At 56.3% G+C, this 22,000-nt stretch overlaps 1 protein-coding gene across 1 annotated transcript; it reads right to left on the bottom strand.

Moving 5' to 3' along the window:
• Positions 1-2,256: 2,256 nt before the first annotated feature.
• On the bottom strand, positions 2,257-20,394 carry FBLIM1 (filamin binding LIM protein 1). The gene is made up of 7 exons (XM_058675615.1): positions 20,175-20,394; positions 13,175-13,359; positions 12,628-12,745; positions 11,158-11,327; positions 6,968-7,146; positions 6,154-6,271; positions 2,257-2,391 (listed from the first exon to the last, which is right to left on the bottom strand). The coding sequence occupies exons 1-7, from the start codon at positions 20,380-20,382 to the stop codon at positions 2,278-2,280; spliced, it is 1,092 nt and encodes a 363-aa protein (XP_058531598.1). The 5' UTR covers positions 20,383-20,394; the 3' UTR covers positions 2,257-2,277.
• Positions 20,395-22,000: the final 1,606 nt, after the last annotated feature.

The raw sequence follows: 22,000 nt of genomic DNA, 5'->3' as shown, positions 1-22,000 counted from the left end.
GCCCCATCTCTCATGGGAACTGATGGGTAATGTGCCTTAGCCCGGCCCAGACCAGCCCACCATAGGCGTGGTCTTTACACACACCAGTGGGTCTAGAACCCCTACCAGGACCACATCCAGCCCTGGTTTCTGCTTGTGCTGGCATGAGCTGTGGTCTAGGCCAGTCTGTGCTACATCCAATCTAGCTCTTGTGCAAACCCATGGATGTTGTAGCTTAGCTCAGCCTGCCGCACTCCCAGACCCGGCTCACATGTATGCTAACAGTGCTGCTGCCGTGACCAGCCTTTCCAGTCCCAGCCCTGGCTCTCATGATCACCAGCAGAAGCTGCAGCTCACCAAGGTGGGGAGGAGGGGTGTCCACAGCCCCCCTACCAGGCCGGATCCAAGCTCTGGATCTTGTACTTGCCAGGGGCTACTACAGTCCAACCTGACGTGCCTCACCCAGGCCTGGCACTTGCCAGTAGATGCTGCAGCCTTGCCTAGCAGCTCTGCGTGTGCAGAGTACCAAATGCACGTGTAAAGTGCTAACAGATAGGCCGCAGGCAGTAAGCCCAAGCCAGGGTGGGTGAACATCCATTCCCAGGGGTCTGATCTGACGTTCAGGTGTCCACACAACCTGCAAGGTCCACTTGCAGGGCCTTGGACAAAGGGCAGAGGCACTACAGACTCTGGGCAACCACTCATGAACTGGGCACCAGCCTTGCCAGCTTCTTCCCATGGCAACAAGCCTGCAGGCCATAGGCTCAGCTAAGGCCCAGTCTACACGGGGCTTGTCCAAACACTCAGGTCCTGGGTCAGCTTCCCCAAGTCTGGGCTCCTTCCTGCCACACACACACACTCCCTGGCCCTGAAGTCCACAACCAGGGTTGCCTGGTCAGGCACAGACAGCACTTGGAGGCCTCCTTGCAGTGAGGACTCCGCTGCCAGCAGCCCACAGCCAACCCTGCAGCTCCCAGCACATGGCCCGTGTCCAGACGCACATCCAAGGTAGTCACTGCAGGTCCTCAGCAGGGGGCATGAGGAAGACCCCTGTTTCTTTCCTGCACATGCTATGTGTCAGGGTGGCCGAGCGGTCTAAGGCGCCAGACTCAAGCGTTCGCTTCCTGCACATGCTAAGTCAAGCCCAGGGTTTAAAGGGAAGGGGCGGGGGCCACTGCAAGTTGAGGCTCACACAGCTTTCTCGAGCTGGTCCCATCTGCCGGGGACCTCAGACGCGACCCAGGTGAGCTACTCCGAGGCATGCTTTTATTTGCACGTGAAAGAGGAACAAACATTGGTGACACAGGACTGGGTGGATACATCACTCAGTTCGAGGCTAACACTGGAAGCAGTGACAGCTCAGGGAGCAAGTGAAAGGAAGTCACAAACAGCAGGTGATCTACAGGAAGTGGCAGGTGGACACAGTGGCTCAAGACTGACCAGATGAGGCTGGTCCCGGGAATGCCAGTCTCTGCAGGATCTGACGGAGAGACAGGCCTGGCGCAGGGCACTATGGGGCCTCCCAGGCATCTGTACTCCATCCAGGGGAGCCCAGGGAGGAGAGTACATGGTGTTACATCATTCAGGCCCTACAACATGCCTGAGGACGTATAAAACAACAAAGGTGATTTTCCTTAAAAAAGGGAGAAAGATCTTGCAGGTGAGGCCTTGTCACAGTGGCAGAGGCAGTGCGGGCTGGCCAGGGCTGCAGGGCTGCGGCAAGGAGGGGAAAGGGCGGGAGCAGGGAGAGATGTCCACGGCCCCAGGACCCACCCTGCTGCCCAGCGTACAATGGGACTCCACAGTTGCGGACAGACGGGTGGAAGGCAGCCCGTGGGCAGCGGTGCTAGAAAGCAGGCAGAGGGCAGGGCTGCCAATGGCCTTGTGTGGCCATGGATCACCCCCTCTGCCCGGCTACATACCAACCTGCCATGTCCCCAAGCTGGGGCATCCATGGCTGTGCCACCTTGGGTCCCCTTCTTCTCCTCCACCAATGGGACTCTAACAGTGCTGCCCTGTACCCAGGCCTGGCCTCCATACATCCTGCTTAGGGACACATACGCCCAGACTGTCCCCAGCAGTGGGTCCAAGGGGTCAGACGGTGACTCACAGCACAGGAACCTTCTGGGGTCCTGGGGCGGAGCTGGAAGCTTGGGGGTGTTGGGAGGAGGCCAGGCCTGGCTGGCTCAGTCCCATGTCTGGGACACAGTGGGCAGAGCCACAGGCCGGTCCCCATGGAGGCTCAGAGAACAGTGTGCAGGAGGAGGTGTGGGCTGCCGGCAGGAGGTGACGGTGCGCTCAGCAGCAGCTAGCAGCGCTGCGTTTCACATGGCACGGTTTGCAGAAGAGGTGGTCGTTGAGGGGGTAGCAGCCTTGGTCCGTGGGTTCCACAGACAGGAGGACACTGCAGTCCTGGGAAAACCAAAGTGGGTGCAGGATGAGCATGGCCATGCTGCCAGCATGGAGCCTGCTGGGAGGGACTTGCTTGGTGACTGAGGGTATACCGACATACAAGCGCCCAGCCACGGGCTGGAGCGGCTCTCCCACCCCACACCGGGCGAGGGCAGGGCAGCCACAGGGAGATGGAGGACACTCAGAGAAGGCCCACCCACTGACTGCCCGCTTCCTGGCCAAGGCCAGCCCGGCAGATACATCAAGATTTATTTTTATTTGAAAGGTAGAATTACACAAGAAGGTAAACAGAACTCATCCATTCACTGGTTGACTTCCCAAACAGCCACAGTGGCCAAGGCTGGGCTGGGCCAAAGCGAGGAGCCAAGAGCTTCCTCCAGGTCTCCCACGTGAATGGCAAGGGCTGAAGCCCTGAGCCAGCCTCTGCCATTAGCAGGCAGCAGGATCAGAAGTGGAGCACCTGGGCTTTGAACCCACATCTGTATGGGATGCCGGTGTCTCAGGCAGGGGCTTTAACTGCTATGCCACCGTGTTGCTGTCCCGCACCCCCAGATTCTCCATCACTGGAGAATAGGGAGGAAGTCAGGGCCCACACTCGATGCACTTTACCACCTTGCCCTCCCCTCTGCCACGGGGCACACCCATGGGGCACAATTTTGTGTATAGAGACCTGTTCCCTGTCACCTTTTGCTTTGCAAGGATCCAATCACAGGGACCTGTCCCTGCAGTGTTAACTCTGGGGTCACAGTGGGCCTCCCTGCCTCAGGCCAAGGTCTGATTTGCATCTTGTAGGCCCAGCCAGGAGGGCGCCCCCTGTGCCACCCTGGGTCTCCACCCTGGGTCTCCACGGTGGATCTGGGTACTTGAGGAAGATGTGATGACAAATGTAACATGCTAAGGGGGCACACGCAGGGGTTAGGAACACTTTTCCCCATCTTAAACGGGAACAATAGACCCTGCTTGTCAAGAATGTCACCAGGGGGGCCTGAATTGTGGTGTAGTGGGTTAATGCCTCTGCTGGCAATGCTGGCCTCTCCTATTGACACTGCTTTGAGTTCCCAGCTCTGTTTTCAATCCAGTTCCCTGTTAGTGCTCTTGGAAAAAGTTGCAAAGCACGACCCAAGTGCTTGAGGCCCTGTAGCCATGTGGGAGACACAGAAGCTCCTGGCTCCTGGCTTCAGCCCAGCCCCGCCTCAGCCATTGTGGCCATCTGGGGAGTGAACCAGTGAATGGAACATCTCCTGTGTGTCTCTCCCTTTCTTTCTCTGTAATGCTACCTTTCCAACAAACAAATAAATATTAAAAAATAAAAAGAATGTCACTCGGCTATAAGTACCGTCACCTTCCCTATAGTTTGCAGGAAAACCCACATTTCTTGTGATGTGTTCGGGAAGGTGGCGGAGGATGGCCTAAGTACTTGGAACCTTCACCTACGTGAGAGACCCGGATGGAAGTCCAACAGCTCTGGCCATTGTGGCCGTTTGGGGAGTGAAGCTGCGGATGGATGAGTGAGGCTTTCTGTCTCTCCCTCTCTCCATCCCTCTGCCCGTCACAAAAACAAAAGCCACCTTTCCCCTCCGACAGGGCAGCACCCTTACCTTGGCCTAGGCTGCTGGTTCAAGAGCTTCACTGTTAAAATGGAACTGCAGCAGCCTCAGTCAAGGCCGTGGGGGTCGGGGAGTGGGGGCTTACTGGCTCCTCAGCCAGCCCAGGAGCTCATCACGGCCAAGCTAGACCTAACAGCCTGCAGTTCCCAGAGGACCTTGGATTCCAGCAAGGCCAACCAGGGGGGCATGTTGTCCTGGCTGTGCCCAGCAACAGCAGTCACAAACACCCAGCATGCTTGTGGATGCAGAGATCTCTTCAGGGACTTCAGTGTCGCTGACACCTGCAAAGGCCGTCACCTTTGTCCCCCTGACTAGAGGAGGTGACCTGGGGCTGCCAGGGAAGGGGTAGCTGAGGACTTGGGCTGTCTCTCCAGCAGCTCTGACAACTGGAACCCAGGAAGTTCCTCGGTGGACGCTCGCAGTGGGCTGGGCAGCTGCGGTCGGGATCCCCCTTGAGGCTCCCACAGCCACACTGCAATGTCTGGGTTTACAGCCCCAGTTCCACTTCCTATCCCAGCTTCCTGCTGACATTCAGCCCTGGGAGGCAATGCAGGCGGCTTCAAGAATTAAGTGCCCAGGGGTCCAGTGCAGTAGCCTAGTGGCTAAAGTCCTTGCCTTGCATACGCTCTGGGATCCCATATGGGCACTGGTTCTAATCCCAGCAGCCATGCTTCCCATCCAGCTCCCTGCCTGTGGCCTGGGCAAGCAGTCAAGGATAGCCCAAAGCCTTGGAACCCTGCACCTGCGTGGGAGACCCGGAAGAAGCTCCTGGCTCCTGGCTTCGGATTGGCTCAGCTCTAGCCATTGCAGTCACTTGGAAAGTAAATCATTGGATGGAAGATCTTCCTCTCTGTCTCTCCTCCTCTCTGTATATCTGCCTTTCCAATAAAAATAAATTAAAAAAAAAAAAAAGAATTGAGTGCCCAGCGTGTGGCTTTGGTCCAGCCCGTGCCCATCATTGTAGACATCAGGAGCCAGTGGTAATGAACACGCGCTCTCTCTGCCTCTCAAATTGAAATAATAAAAGACCTTCAAGATGGTGACAGACCTGAACACGGTCCTCAGACCCCTCTGATGGGGGCCCCGGGGGGCGATTCCCTGGTCTTGACATGCGATCTCCTATACTGGCCCCCAAGGACCCTCCCCACATCAGCCCGGTCCCTTCTCTCTGGCCATGACCATGGTGTGTCCGTGACCACATCCTCTGGCCTGAACACTCCACGCATGCCAACAGTTCCCACTTGGAACAAGCCTCCAGGGCTGCAGGCGTGTCCACATCACAGACCCCTCCCATTGTGTTGACATCCTTCCCCTCTCTCAATATCTGGCAAACTCCTACCCCTCCCACAAAACCCAGGTTCAGTCCAGGCCTCTGTTTCCACCCGCGTGGGTAGATTCCAGGCTACCTTCTCTGCCCCCGAGCCCATCGCACACTCAGACAGAACACCGTTGTTTGGGTCTCTTTCTGCCAGGACAGCAACCCCGCTCTGCCCCACATGATTCTAGAGCTGTCAGTCTCAGCACCCAGAGCCACGCCTCCACCCTCGATCAGTGCCGGGCCACACTTCCATGTCCAGCTTCCGGTTAAGGTGCACCCTGGCAGGCAGCAGCAGCTGACGACCCAAGCACTTTGAGTCCCTGCCACCTGCAAGGGAGATTCAGATGGAGCGCCAGGCTCCTGACTTTGGCCTGGCCCAGCCCTGGTTGTTGTAGGAAGTTAGCCAGGAGCTTCTTCCAGGTCTCTCCCATGTAGGTGCAAGGGGCCAAGGACTTGAACTATCCTCTGCTGCTTTTTCAGACCGTAAGCATTGCTTTCTCAGGTCACGGCAGAGAGCTGGGTCGGAAGTGGAGCGGCTGGGACTCGAACTGGTGCCCAAATGGGATGTCGGCAGCACAGGTGGAAGCTTACTTAGCTTACTATGCCACAGCGCTGGCACCAAAGAGACCATCTTTGTAATTACTTCCCTTCTTTGCTGTCTCTGCCACTGGACAAGGACAGGACAGCAGTGCCCCATGCGGGTTTGTGACAGAACTAAACATGGTCCTCAGTCCCCTTCTGATGGGGGCCGGGGGGCGATTCCCTGGGCTCACCCAGCCCGTCTCCACAGGGCTCGAGTGGTGATGGGCTGTCAACGAGCTACTGGGCTCCACTCACCTCGCAGCGGTAGCAGTTTTCATGGAAGTTCCTTCCCAGGCACTCGATTTTAAAGGCGTCCTTCCCATCCCGAGGGATGATGGGATTCTCACAGATGCTGCACATGGGGGCGAATTTCCTAAGGGGAGAGGAGCCCTTGCTGGGGAGGGATCGGAGCCAGTGACCGCAGACAGGAGCGGTCAGAGGGAGGCTGACCCAAGGGTACCCCGCCCAGAGCTATTCCAGGCTCCAGCGCTGAGACCACATCTGAGGCTGCAACCACAGGCCTCTCCCTGGTGGGAGCCGCCAGGGAAAGCACGTGAGGAGGCCTGGCTGCGCAGGGTGCGATTAGCTGGAGGCAGGACAGGCCGGGCTGCGTCTGAACTTCAGGCATGCTCACCGGCCTCAGCCCCTCACTGGTTTCCAATTATAGCCACCGCTTCCTTCACTATGTTTGGCTCTTTTTCTTTCTTTTCAAATAGGCACACCTGTTGCTTCCCACAGATGGTGCTAACTTAGGAGCAGGGACCGAGGCTCATGGGTACTTGTGTCCTTTTGGCCTGGTCCAGCTCCATGGTCCAGGGCTGGGAGATCTCCAGGGCTGCTGTTGTCTTGGCTTCCATATTTGATAAATAGGAACTCTTCTGGTACCCGCAGCACAGTTTGGAGGGTCAGATCCGGTAGCTATAGTGCACAGCCCAGCACAACGCAGGTGCAGCAGGTGCACAGGCAAGCGTCAGGCATGCAGAACAGGAGGTTCTGAGACTGGCCCTTCTGCTCTACCCTAGTCCCACCCTGTCCTCCCCTCTGCCAAGTGCAGGCACGTAGCTCATACCTGTAGAAGTCATCCAGGCAGTACACCTCATTCTGGCCATCCAGGGCGAAGCTCTCGTCCCCGATGCACCTGCCGCAGGCCGCACAGGTGAAGCACGGTGGGTGGAAGGCCTGGCCCAGCGCCCTGATGATGTGGTCCCGGACCACCTCGCCACACTTGCCGCACTTCTCCAGGGTGTCCTGTGACAGGCAGCCGCCGTCTCAGAGCCAACACAAAGGTCTCCAGGACCAGCTACTCACGGGGTCGCAGGGGAGACATGCCCCCGGCCTGGAACATCCGGCCCAGACCCCTCCTGCTGTGTTCTTCATGGCTACCAGACAAGCCCTCTGCAGAAAGCCACCACTGCCCTGCCTGTCGCCGGATGGCTGAGGCCAGCATGGGCCAGCTCCCCTGGGGAACTGGTGGCTCCGACATCACAGCCAGAAAGAGCAACTCCCAGGGAAAGCGATGCAGCTCTGCCTTAGACTCATCATAGGGCTGCTTGACAGCTCAGGGACAAGTCCCGTGTTCAGCTTTAGGAATAACAGTCAGGCTCCTTCATCACACATTTCCAGGCACTAACTTCCTCCGTGGTCTCACTTCCTGCTTTGACCATCTTTCCGTTTGCATTTTTTGCTTTTAATGTAGGCTAAGACAATGCTTTTCTTTCTTCTTCTTTAAGATTTATCTATTTGGAGCCCAGCATGGTAGCCTAGTGGCTAAAGTTCTCACCTTGCACACTCAGTATCTCATATGGGTGCTGGTTCTAATCCCAGCAGCCCCACTTCCCATCCAGCTCCCTGCTCGTGGCCTGGGAAAGCAGTCAAGGATAGCCCAAAGCCTTTGGGACACTGCACCCGCATGGGAGACCCAGAAGAAGCTCCTGGCTTCTGGCTTCAGATTGGCTCAGCTCCAGCCATTGCAGTCACTTGGAGAGCGAATCATTGGATGGAAGATCTTCCTCTCTGTCTCTCCTCCTCCCTGTATATCTGACTTTCCAACAAAAATAAAATAAATTAAAAAAAAAAAAGATTTATTTATTTGAAAGAGTTACAGAGAGGCTGAAGCAGAGAGGAAGATTATGCATTAGTTTGTTCACTCCTCAAATGACTCCAAGGCCAGGGCCGGCTGAGGCAGACTGAAGTCAGAAACCAGGAACCTCATCTAGGGCTCTCAGGTGGGTGGAGGCCCAAGGGCTTGGACCATCCTCTGCTTGCTTTCCAGGCCACAGCAGGGAGCTGGATCAGAAGTGTAGCAGTCAGGGCTTGAACAGGTGCTCAAAGGGATGCCAGCCCTACCTGCAGCGTCTTTACCCACAATGTCACAGCACTGGCCTTCCATTCGGATTTATCTTTTTTTTTTTTTTGGTCCCGCCCACCTACCACTATCTATCTGTTTTATATTTCATAGTAGTATATGCATTACCTTAAAATTTATTTTTTTAAAGATTTATTTATTTTATTACAAAGTCAGATATACAGAGAGGAGAGACAGAGAGGAAGATCTTCCGTCCGATGATTCACTCCCCAAGTGAGCTGCAACGGCCGATGCGCACCGATCCAAAGCTGGGAACCAGGAACCTCTTCCGGGTCTCCCACGTGGGTGCAGGTTCCCAAGGCTTTGGGCCGTCCTCAACTGCCTTCCCAGGCCACAAGCAGGGAGCTGGATGGGAAGTGGAGCTGCCGGGACTAGAACCGGCACCCATATGGGATCCCGGGGCGTTCAAGGAAAGGACTTTAGCCGCTAGACCACGCCGCTGGGCCCAAAATTTATTTTATGATGGCAAGAACATTTAATACATTTGTATAATACAAAGTGTACAACATTATTGTTGGCTCCAGGTATGCGTTTTGTTTTGTTTTGTTTTTGTTTAGTTAATTTTTTTTTAATTTCTTCACTTATTTGAAAAGCAGAGTTACAAGGGGAGAGAGAGCATCCATGTGCTGGTTCACTGCCCAAATGCCCTCAAAATCCAGGGCTGGACCAGCAAAAACCAGGGACCCAGAAGTGCATCCTAGTCTCCCAGGTGGGAGGCAGGGCCCGGCTGCCTCACCATCACCTGCGGCCTCCCAGCTGGTGCGTTAGTAGGAAGCTGGATTGGAAGCAGAGGAGGCGGGCCTTAAACCAAGCACTTGGGGGCCAGTGTTGTGGCATAATGGGTAAATCCACTGCCTACATCCCATCTGGGCACCGCGTTTGAGTCCCAAGTGCTCCACTTCTGATCCAGTTCCCTGCTAATGCACTTGGGAAACCAGCACAAGATGACCCATGTGCTTGGGCACCTGCACCCATGTGTGAGTCCTAGAGAATCTGCTGCCTCCTCAGAACACTGGAGCACAGATTACAGCTGAAGGACTATGTTATTGTAAACTACAGGGGGCAGCGGGGAAGGGAGGACGGGGAAGAGATTTAAAAAAATAAGAATACCCTCTTCCTGGCTTGGGATTGGCCCAGCTCCAGTTACTGCTGCCATTTGGGGGTGTGAACCAGAAGGTGGAAGATTCTTTCTTTCTCTCTTTCTCTTTCTCTCCCCCTCCCTCTCTGTGACTTTGTCTTGTAAATAAATAAATAAGGGCCAGCGCAGTAGCCTAGTGGCTAAAGTCCTCGCCTTGCACACTCCAGGATCCCATATGGGCGCTGGTTCTAATCCCAGCAGCCCTGCTTCCCATCCAGCTCCCTGCTTGTGGCCTGGGAAAGTAGTCAAGGACGGCCCAAAGCCTTAGGACTCTGCACCTGTGTGGGAGACCTAAAATAAGTTCCTGACTTCTGGTTTTGGATCAGTTCAGCTCTGGTCACTTGGCCACTTGGGGCGTGAACCATCAGACAGAGTATCTTTCTCTCTGTCAATCTGCCTTTCCAATCAAAATAAAATAAATCTTAAAAAAAAAAAGAAGAGTGAGATTAGTGCGGCCTCCTACTCCACACCTGCTCCCTTGGATGCGCTATCTTCCCCTTCCAGCTGTGCAATCTCTCCCACCCCAGCACTCTGCTGGAGCCCCCTCCTTGCCAGCATCCCACCCTAGCCTGGCCCCAGGCTGTCATGGTCAGGGGTCAGAGGTGAGGGGGTGGGAAGGATGGGGATCCTCCCACAGGGCACTGACGCTGTGATGGGATCATTCTGAGGATTCTGGATGGTCCAGACACCAAACACGCTAACCTCTCAGGCAGGCAGGTTTCAAACCTGCGGCTCGCCAGGTGTGACCCATTTTTGTCACACCCAGGTGACATGGCTGCAGGTGGTCTGGCCACCCTCCTGAGGGCACACCCACATCCCATTTGAGTCAGCAGTGTAACATGCTGGCATGAAAACCAGCTCTGGGGGGCTGCATTCCATCCCCAGAAGTGACACTAAGCTGGAGCCAAGGGCCTGTGGGGTCTAAGGAAGAATCGCAGCCAATTTCGTTGGAACTGAGTGAGGCGCCCAAGATCTTCAAGTTCAGATGCTGGCACCTGGCACTGCAAGAGCCTCGGTAGGGTACATAGGTTACTCAGGGCGGGTCCTGAATGCAGTTACCGCAGAGTTCCTGCAGAGCGAAGTGGGGTGTGGTGGGCGAAGGGGGCAGCTGAACACTCGCACCCTAATCTGAGTGCCCGCTCCACCTCAGATGCAGCCTACGGTCAATTCACACTCCAGGCAGCAGCAGGTGGTGGCTCAAGAGCCTGGGGTGCGGCCCTGTCCACGGGACACCTGAAGTGACAGCTGGGCTCTTAGCACTGGCCTGTCTCACCTCAGCTGTGGCAGGCCTGTGGTGAGCTCTCTCACCCTCGCTCTTTCTCTCTGCTTTTCAAAATACTAATTCATTCACTAGACTGGCGTGTGTGTGGGGAGGCAGAGGATACTCTGTCTGAGAGGTGGCATCGTGCTCACTGCTGGCTGCCAAGGTCGAGGCAAGGCCCCAGCCAGATGCCAGGTGAGTTCCTGGAGCAGCCAAGGGCAGGAGTTCTGCTTGGGAATCCCCAGCGGGAGTGCACTATCTTGCTTTTGACTTGCAGCCTATGGAACTTGAGAAAATCGGTGTGTGTTTTTGAAGTTCCCACGAATGTGCCAATTTGTCACGGCCACCACAGGAAACTTGGCTGTATTCCTCCTTGAGCCTCAACCTTCTCCTCTGTGAAGTGGGTCAGCACTACCTACCTCCCAGCAATGTTACAGGGAAGGAAACAACACAACGTCTTCCGCATGCCCAGTCCAGTGCCTGGCACCCAGTTACCTGGTAGCAGGCCTCACAGAGGGGCCGTCCGTCCTTCTGGTAGAAGCTCTGGCCGGCCAGCTGGCGGCGGCAGGTGCGGCATGTGAAACACTGGGCATGGTACTGTCTGTTCATGGCCTCCACGGCCAGCTCCCGGGGAGACACGGTCTTGTGGCAGAAGGCACAGATGTCTGTGGCAGAAGAGACATGGGGTGTCACCAGAATGTGGCTACAGGGCCCAGAACTTGGTCTTGACCCCCTCACAGCAGGGGAGGGTCAGAAGGTACATTATAAAGGACTGTGAACGGCTTTGGGAGATGTGGTGGCAGGAGGGCTGGGGTGTCACCTTCGGGGTTCTGCTGTGGCACATGCACCCACAAAACCCAAGGTGCACCCAAGGTCTCAAGGTGTGACTCAGGAAAAGGGACAGTCTTCCCAGCCAGGACACGCAAGCCGGAAGCCAGCAGGGGAAGGCCCAGTGCAGCTGCCTACATAACATTCAAGTATCCATGGATGATGAAATGCATCAAGGAAATGACGAGCTCACAAGGGTATTCGCAAAGCGCCTGGAGGCCAAAATACTCTCTCCACCCCTGGCAGACAGAGCTGTGTTCACGTCGGCCCCACTGGCATACCGAGGTTGGTTGAGTGAAAACAGCAAATTCACAATTGCACCTGCCCGTTCCTATTCTAGGAAACTATGTCAGATATACTTGCATGAGGGTAAAATGACAGGAAAGCAGGTTGAGCCCTCCCCGCAGGGTCGCCAACAGCTCAGCCACTTCCACAGCCCTGAGCTGCCCCAGGGAAGGAAAGCCAAGGGCACTGTGGTCCAGCTTACTCCATGGGCTGGTGCCTCTCATCAAAGCCCTAACATTCCAAAACCCATGACACTGCAATTGAGAAACTCCACACTTGACCTCACAGGATAAGTCACTGTCAAACAGCAGGTGGGAGTGTGCATGAAGCATAATGGATTTCAGGTGGAGGCTTCGGTGCCCTCCCCCAAATACCTCATTATGCATATGCAAATATCCCCAACTCCCCAATTGAAACCCCTTTCTGGTGGCTCCAAGACTCCTGAAACAGACAGTGCGCAGCCAGGAAGGACAGGCAGGTGACCCAGGACTCCGTTTGCTGAGGCAGACAGAACTCTGGATGCACATGACCTTGAGAGAGTCAGCTCCCCAGGGAGGGCTCTGGGTGCCTCTTGCATGCTTTTAATCTTGCATTGTGCAAGGGCACTAGAACGTGAAAAAGTCGTGGGAAAAAATTCAAGGCATTTGTGCTATCATAGCAAACCGCATGGATTAACGCCGAAGTGGGTTTTAGTCATAAAGGAAAGAAGGTTCTGGTGATAAAAATTAAATGTAATGTGCAGCCCAAGAATGGGTGCTGGGACAGGCAGGCGGGGAGTTCTGCTAATCCCGGGCTATTCCCCACGAGCGCCCCTGAGGGTTACTCTGGGATGCTCCTGGCCGTGGCCCTTACCTGTGGACGCCTCTCTCTCAGGGAGGCTAGTCGGCTCCTCCGGGGGAGGCGGCAGCTCCTCTTCTGAGGGCCTGAGCTGACCCGGGTGTAGCTGCTCTGGGAATCCCTCCACCACAGCCTGAGGGGACACAGAGGGGGTTATCAGCAGGGACCCCACACATCCCTTCCAAGCGCTGCTCCTCATCATAGTGGCACTGGACACGATCAGTCCCATTAGACAGAGGGGATAACTGAGGCCTGGGGGGCAAGGCCCTGGCCACTCTCCACTTGTCAGGCATTCGCCGGACTCCAGCCCTGGGCTGGGACTTGCCCGTCTCCCTGGGAAGCGCAGAAGGCTAGAAAAACATTTGTGGTTCACAGCACGAAGGACTGGGCCTGCACTCAGGGAAATGGCTTCCTGGGGGCCGAGCAGGATCCTGGGCGGGGTGGGGCGCAGGGCAATGAGAGCAGGAAAGACCAGCCCATTGCCCAACTTCATCCTTCAGAGACCCAGGAGCCTCAGCCCCTTCCACCCTATCCCACCAGCCCAGGAGATGCAGGGAGATACCTGTGGTGGGGGTGGGGGCAGGTGCAGCTGTTCTAAGTCTGAAATGAGGGATGTCCCCATCGGCGCGGGGGACTCCTCCTCGGAGGGGGGCAGGTACGCAGGAGGGGGTGGTGGTGGTGGTAGGGGGAGGTCCAGGTCAGCCACAGTGTCCTCACCGTCCAGGGCCGGAGGAGGCGGAGGGCACCCTGTAAGGGGAAGGGTGCAGAGGGTCGGCCAGGGTCTCTACTGGTGCACAGAGGAGGCCCCTTACCAGCCAGACCCAGGCCTGTCTCTGACTTTGCACCGACATCTGGTTAAAGACACGTTCATGGGGTTGACGTTATGGTACAGCAGGTAAAACTGCCAAGCAATGCCGGCATCCCAAATGGACACTGCTTCAAGTCTCGACTGCTCTACTTCCCATTGGCTCCCTGTTAATGTGCCTGGGGAGGCATCAGAAGATGGCCCAAGTTCTAGGGTCTCTGTGCCCACATGAGACATCTGAATATATTTCTAGTCTCCAGATTACAGCCTATTCCAGTGCCAGGCCACTGCAGCCATTTGGGGAATGAACCAGCAAATGGAAGATCTCTCTCTTTATCTCTCAATCCCTCTCTCTGTAAGTCTCATTTTCAGTTAAAGATTTGTTTCACTCCCTCAAATGGCCCCCATGCCTGTGGATGAGCTAGAGCGAAGCCAGGAGCTCAGAGCTTCTTTTGGGTCTCCCATGAGGGTGGCAGGGACTGAAGCACTTGGGCCACCCTCTGCTGTCTTCCCAGGTGCATTAGCAGGGAGCTGTGTGGGAAGTGTAACAGCTGGGACAGGAACTAGCCTCCATATGGGATGGAAAAGGGGCACCAAGCACTCAGGGGTAAGCGATAACCGAGATGATGGACAGGCAGTGCACCTGCCAGGGCCAAAAATAGGAAGGAACTGTGCGGGCTTCCACAACACCGTCTCCTGCCAGAACTGCCAGGTCCTGGGGACACACAGGCTCAGTGCACTGGCCAGCAGCACCTGCCATATATGGGAACTTGTTTGCGATGCACCTCCCTGACTCAGGAGGCGACTAGGCCCTGTGGAACTGGGACCTGCAGATGCCCTCCAGGGACACAGAGGCAGGAAACTGGGAGCATTAGGTGAAAGGTCACAGGGATGCTCTAAGGAGGGGTTAGGCTGCCATCACCAGAACCCAGGGACTGCACTCAGCCGACCTGGGGGGTCTCCTCATCCCTCTGACACTACAGAGTGATATTGGCACCACCTATGTCCTGTTCTTACCGCCCCCCACAAAGATCCACCCCAATCCAACCACATTCCAAAGCTCCACTCAAGACAAATGTGGGCACCACGAGGATAAAGGGAACGAGAGGACAGGAAGAGAAGGGACAAGTCTCAGGCATGACAACAAACACTGCGGAATGGACTCAGCAATGAGTCCAGGGGAGGGGAGGGATCGGAGGCGTGTCTCTATATTTCAGAGAAAAAATGACCACTGGGGCCCAGCGGCTAAAGTCCTCGCCTTGAACACCCTGGGATCCCATATGGGCGCCGGTTCTAATCCCGGCAGCTCCACTTCCCATCCAGCTCCCTGCTTGTGGCCTGGGAAAGCAGTTGAGGACGGCCCAATGCATTGGGACACTGCACCCGCGCGGGAGACCCACAGGAGGTTCCTGGTTCCCGGCTTCGGATCAGCGCGCACTGGCCGTTGTAGCTCACTTGGGGAGTGAAACATCGGACAGAAGATCTTCCTCTCTGTCTCTCCTCCTCTCTGTATATCTGACTTTGTAATAGAAAATAAATAAATCTTAAAAAAAAAAAAATGACCACTGAAAGCAAGCACATTCATTGAGCCAGGGTTGGGGCACAGCGAGTTAAGCACCTGCCTGGGACACTGGTACATGAGACCAGTCTGAACCCTGGCTGCTGTACTTCTGATCCAACTCGCTGCTAATGGACCTGGGACAGCAGGAGAGGATGCTCCAAGTGCCTGAGCTCCTGCAGCCACACGGGACATCCTGAGGAATTTCAGGATCACCACTTCGGCCTGGCCCCGCCTTAGGTATTGCACTCCGAGTACTGTGTAGAGTCAACCAGCCAGAGTGTGTGGGGGGAGGCGGTGGGTAGAGAGCTCTTTGCTCTGGTTTCCCAGCCACATTAACAGAGAGCTTATTGGCAGAGCAGCTGCGACTCCAACCAGCACTCCAGTATGAAATGTTGGTATCACAGGTACAGCTTCAACTGCTGCCCCCAAACCAACATTCTGAAAACTGATTTTTAGGGTTGGTGCCCGTAGCATATCAGATTAAGCCTCTGTCTGCGGTGCCAAGTTCAAGACCCGCTGCCTCCTTCTCATCCAGCTTCCTGCTAATGTGCCTGCAAAGGCAGCAGAGAATGGCCCAGATTCCTGAGCCCAGTACTCAGGTGGGAAACCTGGAAGAAGCTCCTGACTCGTGGCTTGAGACCAGTCCAGCTCCAGCAGTTGTGCCTATTTGGAAAGTGAACCAGCAGATGTTAAGATCTCTCTGTCTCTCCTTCTCTTTGGTAACATAAATCTTTCTTTAAAATTTTATGATTACATGTTGAAATAATAGTTTAGTAAATGAAGTTCCATAATCTTTAATATTAAAATTAATACCCCCTAGTTTTCTTTTACTAGAAAATGGTGACTGGTGTTCTATTTTTCATTGAACAGCGCAGTCCTTATCTGGACCCTAATTCAAAGGGCTCATCCTCTCATGTAATTCTTCTGGTTTTGTAGCTGAGAAAAAACTAAACATCTTCCTGAACTGACAGGCGGGGTGGTGCGTGGCGTGGGTGCGGGTTTAGTGCCACCCAAGAGTGGTCTGAGTTGCAGCTGCTTTGCCAGTCTTCCAGGTCCCTGCCAGCACACTCTGGGAGCAACACAGGTTGGTTCAAGTGCTCGAGCCCCTGGAACCCACCGACAAGGCCTGGATGGAGTTCCGGGCTCCTGGCTTCAGCCTGGCCCGATCCTGGCTATTGTGGGTATCTGGGTCAGGAAATAAGCTAGTGGATAAGGGATCTCTCTTCTGTCACTCTGCCATTCTGTACACGAAAAAGACAAAGACAAAAGCAAACACCGACTGCGGGAGGGCGTCTGGACTCAGGGAGGCAACACACACTAAGACTCCTTCTGCCTGTCCCGGGGTCCCCAGGTGGCAGTCCCACGCGTGTTCCTGACTCCACTTCCTGCAGATGTGCGCCCGGGAGGCAACGCTGACGGCACGGGGGGCTGGGCCCCAACCATCGTGTGGCCGACTGGGACTGCGTTCCCAGCTCCCAGCCTTGGCCAGGCCGGCTGTCGGTCAGTCTCTAGGGAGGGACCGGGTGACAAGAGCTCTGTCTCCCAAGCGAGTCAGCACAGGGGACAAAGGCACCACATTCATCCCGCTACAGCCTGACAGCTGAAAGGCTGAGCCAGGCACTGAGAACCAACTGTGTGCGGAGTATCAGATAGCCCTCAGGCATTCCCGGTCACCTCGCTGGGCACCGTGGGCGTGTACAACAGTGGCTTCCAGTCAGGTGCACCTCGGCAAATGTGGTGCAGAAATACCGGTGGCATGACGAACACTTCTCTCACACACAGGAACAGACACAGGCAAACCCAGGTAAGTGCTGAAATCAGACGTGGGTACACATGGTTCTTCCTTTAACTTCACGTCTGTGTGTGTCTGGAAGCTTCCTAAGACCACAGACACACAGGCACACATGTGCCTGGAGAACATATGCACCACCACATGTGTGTACACATGTATATCACACGTATGTAGGACATATACCAGCACATACATGTGCACACCATGCGCGCACAGCAGCACATACATACACACACCACATACACAGGCGTGGGGGGGGGCAGAGTTCCCTCAGCTCCTGTCTCAGTGCCCATGTCTTTCCTTTGTGCCAGAACCAGCACATCCCACTGCAAGCCCTGTGGGCTCCTTGGGATCAGGAGGGACTCCCTCCAGCCCCAGGCTGAGCGAGTGCTACTCAAAGCACTCCAAGAACAGGCATGGGGGCACGCCACCCGCCACCCAAGGTGCACAGCAAAAGCAGATAGGAAGTTCCACAGGCCTGGGAGCCCACAGACCATGGCTCTTGCTGCATTCCCAGTGGGGACCCCTCTCCAGGCGGCATCTGATTCTTCACGCATTCGGCAAAGACACTGCCTCGCTGACTCCAGGGCCAAGGAGCCGCACGGATGGGAAGCAGGTGCCATGTTCAGCTGGGGAGCAAGGCTTGTTCAAGAGCAGACGGCTGGTCCTCCCCCACCTTCACCCCCCGCCCCAGAACTAGCATTTCTGCTACATTGCCAGGCAGTGCTGACACAGCTGCCCACGGGGCCACGCTGTGAAAACGCCTTTGATGACCATGGTGTGATCACCACAACATGTACGCATGTATAGAAATGGCATAATCATCCATAAACATGCACATTGCGCCAGTTACATGTCTTTTTAAATTAAAAAATACGGGAGCCAGTGTTGTGATGCAGTCAGTTTTAGGGGCGTGCCAATCGAGTGCCCAGCTGCTCTGCTTCTGTTCCAGCTCCCCGCTAATGTGCCCAGGAAGGTGGCAGAGGCTGACCCAAGTGCCTGAGTCCCTGCACCCATGCAGCAGACCTGAGTGGAGCTCCATGCTCCTGAGACCAGCCTGAACCAGGCTCAGAAGTTGCGACCATTTGGAGATCAAACCAAGAGAAACATCAACCTCGCCCCCACAACCCCCTACATCTCTACCTTTCAAATAAAGATCTTAAAAATAGTAATAAAAAAAGATAAAAATATATAGTTCTCCAGGTGTGGTGTCCGTAGGACAGCATCAGCATAACTCAGAAAGGTGTGGGAAAGGCAAGTTTCCGGGTCCCGGCCGCCACAGACCTGCTGAATCAGAACGGACGGGCGGGCCAGCCGCTGTGTTGGCACAAGCCCGGCTGCAGATGAGGCTCTGGCAAGAGCTGGGCTGCAGGGGAGCTCATGAGTCAGGAGCCAGAAGGCACCCAGCCTCCCCCACCCCCTGCTCCCCCTGCCCACTCGTGACCCTACAAGGGTGCTGGGAGGATGGGTAAGGCGTTCAGGAGAGAAGCAAGCGAGGGGGATGTGAGGCCACGGGGCAGCCCGGGGACCCTCAAGTCAGGCGAGGACGATTCTTTGTGTCCAGGTGGCCATGAGCGGAAGGAGGGAGGATGGTGGTTTTTTTGTTTTGTATCGTTTTAAGGAGTCACGCAGAGGAAAGCCGACTTGGGAGTTTAGGAATGCGAGGGAGGCGGGGCATGTGTGCAGAGCGGAGATGGGAGGGGTGAGAGAGCGAGGGAAAGCTCAGATCCACGGATTCGTGCCCCACATGGCTGCAACGGCCACAGCCGGGAAAGGCCAACACCTCCTGTGGGTGCAGGGGGCCATCTGCTTGCTGCCCTCCAAGGTGCACTAGTAGGTAGCTGGATCAGAAGAGGAACAGCCAGGTTATGAACAGGCAACCATAGGGGATGCCAGTGCCACAGGCAGCAGCTTTACCGGCTGTACCACAGCACACACAAGCTGGGACTTTTTCCAGGCTGAAAGGCCAAGGGGGCCGACCGAGGACCGGTCTCCAGGGTCCGAAGGCGGCCAGCCTTCATGCTCATGGTCAGGAGGAAGCTGCTGACCTGGTTCAGGTGGAACCGACCTGGCTCCAATGAGACCGCAACTGCTCAGGCTCTGTGCGAGGGCAGTGGGCGTGGCAGCTAGCACCTGTCCCCACCAACACTAGGTAACGTCCTGGGAGTCTGCCCATGTGGATGGCTAAGCTACATACACTTCCTGGGCTACCTGCAGCACTCCAACGGGGCACATGACTTTCCACGCACTCGCACATGCCCGGGTCCCAGTCAGCTCAGTCTTGTGCTCCCATGGAAGTGCCCACAGGGGTCGGGGCTCTCAGGATGGGAGGGCAGGAAGAGAAAGGAAGGGAGGAGGACTGGGGAGCTGCTCTATGAGGCTCCTCTGCACCCTCACTCCTGACCTGTTGGGCCATCTGAAACGGGGTGGGGTGGGGAGACTTCCTACTGGTGTCTGAGGGGTTTCCATGGTGATGGACAGACAGGCCTAACCTAGGCTTACTCTGTGATGGCTGGATATCTGCCCAGGTGCCCAGCTGGGCCAGCCTCGGGGCCTCCTTCCAGCAGGCGCTTGTCCCAGGGGTCTGGCTGTCACCCTGCCCTTGTTCACCAAGTCTTATAGCTGAACCCTCCCAGGCAGTGACAGGAACTAAGGACAGGAAGACTCTCTGTTACCAAGGCAACAGGGCCAGCCCACCCCAATTACCAGGCAGAGGAAGGGTCACCAGGAAGCTTTTCCCCTCTCTGCCTGGGAAGGTGCACCACACACAGGGTGCATTTCCAAGGGGAGACTAAAGCCCCCTAACAGCCTTTCCACCTTCCAGACCCTTCCCCTGGCCGCTGCCCCAGGCCCTTTGCACTGTCATGCAGACGGCAGCTGCAAGCTCACCTCCTCCAGGTCAGGTCTTTTCCATAGAAAGTTTTACCTCTTCACCAGACCACACCTGCGTCTACCTGACACTGCACATCTCAGCCACTTTCTCCTCTGCTTTCATTTTACTCTGAAGGCAGACAGACAAATGCAGAGATTTTTTTCCCAACCGCTGGCTCACTTCCCAAATGCCTGCAACAGCTCGGGCTGAGTCAGTATGGAGCCAACTCTATCCAGGTCTCCCACGTGGCTGGCAGGACAGGGTATGCGTTAGCAGGAAGTTGGATGAGCAGTAGAAGAGTTGGGACTTGACCAGGCACTCCCTTAAGAATGCGGGCAGCCCAAGCAGCAAGGTCAGGGCTGTCCCAAATGCCACCCCCTGTATACTGTGTTGACGTTAATGCTGCTTGCTGTTCTCAGATGCAAGCTGCTTGCAGGCCAAAAACCTGGCCTCCCTGCTTGGCACAAGTAGGCACTCAATTGATGAGTGAATCAGTGACCGCCCCGCCCTCCCTGTTTCTCTGACCCCTCACCTCCGTTGGCCAGCTGAGGAGGGCTGACAGGGCCGGGCCTCCCACTCGGGCCTGCCCCGGAAGCCTTCACAGGGGGCTCCCAAGAGCGGCCCTGCCGGGCCTCGCACGCCACTGGCCTCACTTCCTCAGCCACTGCTGCATGGCGGCGCGGGGGTGCCAGAGTGATGAAGACAGAGGAGGCCACTCTCTTCTCAGGCTTGGAGGCCATGGTGCCGGTTCCTGGTGGAGCTAGGGGCAGAAAGCAGGTCAAGTGCAGGCGTGGTGGGGCACAGATCACGGGGTGTGCTCCCCCCAGACGCGGGACAGGAACAGCTACCCTACCAGCTGACCCAGCCTGGCCAGAGAGCGTGTGGGAGGTGATGAGAGGGAGAGGGTAGGCGCCCACCCTACCTGGGGACTCACCCATGTGCTGACTGAGCCTCCTGCAGCCCCGAGGGTGGGGAGCGAGGGGCAGCCGGGTGCCTCACCTGCAAGCAAGGATGAATTTACCCTGCACGCCTGTCCTGCAATGCGCAGACTGGGCTTCCTGGCGGAGTCACCTCCAAGGCAAGGCACAGGACTTTGTTTTCTCTCAGGCCAGCTCTGCCCTAGGGGGGAGTAAATAGGGGCACAGACGGTGGGACCATCACACCACACTCTCTCTACCTCGACTGCCTGAGGCCTCCTGCTATGGATACATCCACTCCAAGGCCCACTCAGTATCAGGGGAGAACCTGCGAGGGGGCTCTGAGGGGGCTTGGTAATCTCCAACCTCGCCTTCTGACCTTGGCCCTTCTAGAGCAGAAATCCGATTATGTTTCCTCCCCTTGAAAGCCTTCCATGGCTCCCCACTGTCTCAGGAGAACACCCCAATCCTTGTTCCTCCTGGCTCACCCTTTCCATGGTGCTTCCGCTCTTCCCTGCTTCTGGGTATTCTTCCCACCTGTTCTTCCTCTCCTGCCCCTCCACAGGGTGAATTTGAGCCTTCCCTTGGCAGCTCAGCTAAAACATCACCTCCTCCGGGAAGCCTCTCCTGATTCCTGGCCCTCTCCCTGAGGCCCTGTATGCTTGCACATGACAACGACAGCCCATCGTAGGACACAGGGGCTCACCATCACACATCTGAACCCCTGCAGGCCCTCGAATCTGCCTTCGACTGTCTGAACCCAGAGCAGGGGTAGCCACCAAGGCGTCTATCTGGGGACAGGGTGAGCACCATTTTCAATCTCAAGACCCCTAGCCAGAGGTAGAGCCTGAGGAGGGCGAGTCCTTCACATCTGGCTCAGCTGGACACCAACACTGCTCCCCAGATGTGACCTGGGGCTGGGGGGCTGTTGAAGCCCAGCCCCTCCTTCCCTTCCCCAACTCCTACCCCACCTCAGGGCCTGAGGTCCCTGCTGGGAGGGCAGTGGAGGGAGGGGAGGGAGCCTGGAGCTAAACATGGCTCTTTATCTTCCCCATTCACTTGCCAGGACGTCATGGTCAGGCCACAAGTGTGTTAGGAGGACAGCAAACAGGGACCCAGACATCGGACCCCAGGGATCCAGGCTGGGTAGACAGGGGTGCCCCCTCACACCTGGGAGCTCAAGTGACCTGCACAGAGTCCCCTCCGGATCTCAAAGTGCCCTGGTCCCAGGGGGTTTCCTCTGGGGCAGCTGGAGACAAATAACACACACGCAGCAGTCCCCGTTGGGTGGGTGGCTGTCTGGTCGCAGCACACAGCTCAGACTCCTGGGCCGAGCCCTGCTCAGGGAGACCAGCGCATCAGCGCAGAGCCTGGGAAGGTGTTGAAGGCACTGTAGCCAGCCTGGGCTCTGGGCTCACGAACACAGGGACTGCCCCCAGGT

Source organism: Ochotona princeps, chromosome 2, assembly GCF_030435755.1.
Source record: "Ochotona princeps isolate mOchPri1 chromosome 2, mOchPri1.hap1, whole genome shotgun sequence".
Taxonomy (NCBI): domain Eukaryota; kingdom Metazoa; phylum Chordata; class Mammalia; order Lagomorpha; family Ochotonidae; genus Ochotona; species Ochotona princeps.
Note: the sequence above shows the minus strand (reverse complement) of the source record. Positions and strands in the feature narration are given on the sequence as shown.

Bases quoted from the DNA above. Each gene is read 5' to 3' on its own strand.
- FBLIM1 (XM_058675615.1), bottom strand. From the start codon at position 20,382: ATGGCCTCCAAGCCTGAGAAGAGAGTGGCCTCCTCTGTCTTCATCACT. The intron at 12,746-13,174 runs GTATCTCCCTGC...GTGTCCCCTCAG, and splicing joins TGCCCCCACCCCCACCACAG to GCTGTGGTGGAGGGATTCCC. The intron at 2,392-6,153 runs GTGAGTGGAGCC...TGGTTTTCCCAG, and splicing joins AAAACTGCTACCGCTGCGAG to GACTGCAGTGTCCTCCTGTC.